The following is a 5,562-nucleotide window of genomic DNA, read 5'->3' on the forward strand; positions in this document are numbered from 1 at the left end:
TTTAAAGTGGAATGCAATAATAAGGATGAAAATAAACAATATTTTTATTTTTATATATTACTTTTATTTAACCTAATATTAACTTTTAAAAGTTTTAAAAAAGGAATTTAAATACATATTATTCAAGAAAATTTATTTGATATAGTAGAGTTTTTAATTTTAAAAAAGAAGTTAAAAAATTAATGCATATTTTATTTTTTAATTAATTTTTTAAATATATTCCAAGAAGTATGTATTATTACGTTAACACTGCTTTTGGAGTTTAAAATTTTCCTTATCATTGTACTAATGATTTCTCATTTTTCAATTACTAACTTTTACTAGTATTTATTTCTACTTTGTAAATTAAAATTTTGTTATCTCCTAATGATTAATGAAGGCATTTACGCTTCTCTTATAATATCTAAAAGCATATAAAATGTTAACTCAAAGAAAAAGGCAAATGCTCTCTACCTTTTGGTTTAGTGACTAAAGAACATAAAAATCTTTATTTCCAGTCAAAATCTCTTTTCCTTTCTCTCTTGTAAGGGCTATATCCTTAGAGCAAAAAATATATATATAATAATATAATAATATTTTTCTTATAGAAAAAACTATCATATGAAAATAAAAAATTAATAATAACTAACTAGTAGTGTGTTTAGTAATAATTATTAGAAAAAATTTATTCATAAATTAATATTTAATATATTATTAGTGTAATTTTTAAATTTTACAAACAAAGTTAAAAAAATAGATTTTTTTAATTTTTAAATATAAATTATGTATCACCCCATTACTATTACTTGTAAAATCTAAAAGCCATTTATTAAAGATGTTCATATTTATGAATAACAATAATTAAAAAAAAAAAAAAAAAAAAAGGGCAACGCGCATGGGCCAAACGTCTCCAAATCAGATCTTTAAGCAAAAGCAAAACCTCACCTTCGCTGCTCTGCTTATCTCTTTGTTCAATAGATAAAAGGTCTCCAAATCAGATCTTTAAGCAAAAGCAAAAGCAAAACCTCACCTTCGCTTCTCTGCTTATCTCTTTGTTCAATTCTCAAATCTCAATCATCTATTTCTATCAAGTCCTGGAGTACCTTTATTTCTGATTAGCCTGCTCCATTCAGCTTGATCTAACCAGGTACATTCCCGATTTCTTCTTCTTCTTCTTCTTCTTAAGATCGATTTGATAATTCTTGTTTTTTCTTTTGGATTCATTATTTTGATTTATATTCGTAGCTGCCGTGTCTCTATCGCTGCAGACACAATTAAAGATACTAGTAAGTAAGTAAGTAATAATAATAATAATAAAGAAAACCCAAGATATTCGGTTTTAGATGAAATTTAGATCTTGATTTTAATTTGCTTGTTTTGTGGTACCCCGGTAATGAAGTCTATTTAGATCTGCTGTTGTTGTAAGCTAATGCTGATTGCTTCTGTTTCTGCGTGCATTCATAAATCATAGGTTTCGTAGGTTATGTAATGTCCATATTCTTTCTTCTTCTCCTTAAACTCCACCTCCATCATCATCATCCTCCTATTCATTATAGTCATTTCCCAATTTTTTATGCTACACGTTTTCTCCTGCTACCGTCTTAAATGCCCTTTGTATCAGCAATTGGGATTTCTCATATTTCTCTTTTATTTCAATCAACTACCTCCTTTCTTCTCTTTCTTTTTCTTAATGCTTTTCATCATCCGCGCAGAATCTTTTCTACCTTCATTCTACCAACTATGTGGAGGTTCAAGCCATTTTTGCAAAAAGAACCAGCAGGGCTCGAGGGCAGATCCCTTGATGTTGCCAATCTTAAACTTCATGTTCGCAATGCCATTGCTGAGGGTGGCTTCTCTTGTGTCTACTTAGCTAAGGATGCTCTACATGCTTCAAAACATTATGCCTTGAAGCACATCATATGCAATGATCAGGAGTCATTGGATTTGGTTGTCAAGGAGATATCTGTCATGAAATCACTTCAAGGACATCCAAATGTCGTCACACTTTATGCACATACTATCTTGGACTTGGGTAGGACCAAGGAAGCCCTCCTTGTCATGGAATTTTGTGACAAATCTCTTGTTAACGTCTTAGAGGCCAGAGGAGCTGCCTATTTTGAAGAGAAACAGGTTCTTACGATTTTTAGGGATGTGTGCAATGCAGTCTTCGCAATGCATTGCCAATCCCCGCCAATTGCTCACAGGTATTTGGTTCTGACGCTTGTCAAGTTTTCAGATTCCCCACTTTTTTATTGCTGAAATTTTTTGTAGCTTCTTATTGTTTTATATTTCTTTTATGCAGTTCTGCTACATGCCATTCTTTTTTTTTTCTTTGAATTGTGAATAAGAGAAATGGGGGTATGATCAATTCAAATAAAACGCCATAATTTCTTTTAATAAATTATAATGCCCAAAATTGAAATCCTGCTTATTTTCTTGTTTTCCTTACATATCACTGGTTTATGTTTTGTGATTTTGGTAGAAGTTGTTTATTGCTGGTGTACGTTTTTTTACTTCCTGACATTTTGATTTTTGCAGAGACCTGAAAGCTGAGAACCTTTTGCTGGGTTCTGATGGATCGTGGAAGTTGTGTGATTTTGGGAGCACATCTACCAATCACAAGCATTTTGAGAAGCCTGAAGAGATGGGTATAGAAGAAGACAATATCAGGAAGCACACCACACCCGCCTATAGAGCCCCTGAGGTTGAATGAAAAACTAATTTCTTTTTTAGAAAACTTTTATGTCCTGTGGTGGTTAAACTGTTTGATTTATGTCTTCATTCTTCTATTGGCATAGATGTGGGATCTGTTCCGGAGAGATCTTATTAATGAAAAGGTGGACATATGGGTGAGTCAACTGCACCTGTTATTTCCATGTGAAATCTAGAGACGAATTGGATTAGATACACTAAGTATAAACTGAAGCTGCTATATCATGTTGCAGGCCCTCGGGTGTCTTCTCTTTCGAATTTGCTACTTCAAGAATGCATTTGATGGGGAATCAAAGCTACAAATCTTAAATGGGAACTATCGGATTCCAGACTTACCTAAGTACAGCTCTTCAGTTAAAGACCTAATCAAAGACTTGCTTCATGCTTCACCTGTTGACAGACCTGACATCACGCAGGCAAGCGCTTTGCTTGATTGGCCCTTCATCCCATGAATTTAGGTTAGTTTTAGATCATCAATGTCCCTGTTAATCTTTGGCAGAGATCTAACATTCTGCTCACTGATCTTGGGATTTTCTTCCCATGATGGCAGGTCTGGTTTCGTGTTAATGAGCAGTTGCCTGCCACTCTACGGAAGTCCTTACCTGATCGGCCACCTGAAATGTCATCTATTGAAGGTGAAGATATAATATACACACACACACACACATACACACACATCAATTACCAGTTTAGTTGTCCGCTTGAAGGTCTAATACCTGTCTTAATTTTAACCGTATCTTGCTATGGTGGACGCTGGTCTTGTGTGATGAGTTGTAGAAGATTATAAATAGAAAATGTTTGAATATTGTAGGTTTAGACATTAGTTTTCTTTGAACTTGAGTTGATGCTTTGTGCCAATTTAGCAGGTTTTCCAAGGCCTGCAAATAGGTCACCTCAGATGCCTCGTAGAAGTCCACCCCCACCACCTGGGGAATCAGCTAGAAATTTATTACAGCCTGGTTCAAGGGCAAGTGGCAGACAGCTTGGTGTTTTCTGGTCAACTCAGCATGCAAAGGACTCAATTGTGGCTGAAGAGAAGAGCAGAGCCAAATTTGATGAAGATCCAACCAGCTATAGCTCAATAAAAAATGACAGGAGTCATCCTGAGAATGACCCTTTACCTTACGGGGAAAATGTACAAACTCATTCTACACCAAGAAATATGCCTGATATATCACACAAACCTGAAGATGGCCCTTCAAAAGATTTTGAAATAAAATTTTTCGAGGATAAGGATACCACCACTACTTTTCAAGACGAGGCATTTAATTCCTTTATTGCTGAATTTGATACCAATAAGATCAGTTCTGGAATTAGTGATAAAAAAACTGGAAAAGAAGAAGCATTAGAGGCTGAAATAGAGAGGCTGAAAGAACAGCTAAAGCAATCCAACTTGGGGAAGGCTGGGATGGCTTCCAAACTTGAAAAGTTATGTGCAATTTGTCGATCCCAGAGGCAGGAAATACAGGAGCTCAAGCAAGCCCTTGCTGCTAGAGCTCCATCTCCAAATAAAAGTACTTTAAGAAATCAAAACTTACCTGGAAGTCTGGTACTCTTTTCTTCATTTTGTTTTCACATAGTTGAACTTTTTCAATTGAATTTGTACCCGTTAGTTATTCTCTTGATTGCACCTATTCGTTTTGTAGCAGAGGGAGAAGATTGAAGGAACATTGTGGGAATTCTCGCAAGAAAAATCTGCTGACTGGACAACTGCTAGCCCAGAAGCAAAGCCATGGCAGGGTTTTTCTGAGGATGCCAAACCACAGCACCAGCCTCTTTCAAAGGATAATGTCCAGTCAGTTAGAACCAGAAATGGTCACTTAAATAAGCATGCTGCTCACGCATCTTCTGCTTTGGACACATGGAGTTTTGGTACAGATAGCTTTACGGCCGCCCCTGCTGCCAGCTTCGAGAGATTGAAACCACCTATAAGTGAAGGAAATAGCTCTCAGCGCTTCGGTGAGTCAACAATCAGGGAGAATCATCCGACTTCTCAACCTGCTGGATGGGCTGGTTTTTGATTTAGTCACTATGATAAGTTATGATTTATGAGGAATTATGTGACTTGCCAGGCTTGTTTGTTACTCTTGGTTGTCTGTGTGCCATAGAACAATTTGCACATTTCTCTGGGCTAAGCAGCAAATACAAAACGTATACTTTTCTGCATGACGTGATGTTGATTGTTGTCCACGGATAATAACATAGTTTTTGTTGAAAGTGTTAGTTGGTGGTAATGGTCTTGGGGCAGTTGAAGGATTTATACGGTACTTTTCCTGCTTTCGATCTCGATGCTTCATAGAGTGACTAGTGTTTTCTTTCTGACAATGATATGCAGTTATTTGATTGTATTTGATGCGTAAAAAATGCTGTCTCAAGGACGCCATTACATCGGGGTATATCGTGTTGAAGCATTGTTCTATACTCTGGTGTCAATCATGGGTGTTTTCAGCTTTTATTTTTAAGTTTTTCCTTCGAAGTGTTGTATATGCCCCAATTATGTTGTATTGTTTTACGTGTCCAACTACTAGTGTTTTACAGGGGTGGGTAAGGCCGTGAGGTATAAATGAAGAGTGGGAATGGCTACTGGTAGGATAACATATCATGATTTTTAAATAGCATGGAATATGGAAAGATCTTGTTCGTCTGCAAATGGAATTGAGGAACGCGCATGATACTATAAATAAATGCACTTTGTATATCAGATTCCTGCCATCATAGTGATAAAGCTAGTTAATGTCATAAACGACAGTTATTTTAAGGTGGATATAAATCTAGAGAGAAATCGTACAGAATGGAAATAGAAACAATCGCGAATACTGTATCAATAACTTTTGAAATTCTATAAATATACTGACGGCTACTTTAAGTTTA

General features: G+C 35.6%; 1 protein-coding gene across 4 annotated transcripts; it reads left to right on the top strand.

The window, feature by feature from the left end:
- Positions 1 to 931: 931 nt before the first annotated feature.
- On the top strand, positions 932 to 5,167 carry LOC111313667 (uncharacterized). Of its 4 annotated transcripts, none has more exons than XM_022914332.2 (8): positions 932 to 1,126; positions 1,692 to 2,183; positions 2,518 to 2,683; positions 2,778 to 2,828; positions 2,925 to 3,107; positions 3,242 to 3,326; positions 3,558 to 4,240; positions 4,338 to 5,167. In XM_022914332.2, exons 2-8 carry the CDS (start codon positions 1,720 to 1,722, stop codon positions 4,710 to 4,712), a joined length of 2,007 nt encoding a protein of 668 aa, XP_022770067.2. In that variant the 5' UTR covers positions 932 to 1,126; positions 1,692 to 1,719; the 3' UTR covers positions 4,713 to 5,167. The 4 variants fall into 4 exon arrangements, with proteins under 4 accessions (XP_022770067.2, XP_022770066.2, XP_022770068.2 ...); XM_022914331.2 differs by having other exon boundaries at positions 3,555 to 4,240; positions 4,338 to 4,857; XM_022914333.2 differs by having other exon boundaries at positions 3,555 to 4,240; positions 4,341 to 4,857.
- The last annotated feature ends 395 nt before the right edge of the window (positions 5,168 to 5,562 follow it).

Source organism: Durio zibethinus, chromosome 23 (genome assembly GCF_047325235.1).
Source record: "Durio zibethinus cultivar Kanyao isolate XHJ-2024 chromosome 23, ASM4732523v1, whole genome shotgun sequence".
Taxonomy (NCBI): domain Eukaryota; kingdom Viridiplantae; phylum Streptophyta; class Magnoliopsida; order Malvales; family Malvaceae; genus Durio; species Durio zibethinus.

Coding starts and splice junctions, on each gene's coding strand:
- LOC111313667 (XM_022914331.2), top strand. CDS start 1,720: ATGTGGAGGTTCAAGCCATTTTTGCAAAAAGAACCAGCAGGGCTCGAG. Junction 2,829..2,924: donor ATGAAAAGGTGGACATATGG/GTGAGTCAACTG, acceptor ATCATGTTGCAG/GCCCTCGGGTGTCTTCTCTT. Junction 3,108..3,241: donor ACAGACCTGACATCACGCAG/GCAAGCGCTTTG, acceptor CCATGATGGCAG/GTCTGGTTTCGTGTTAATGA.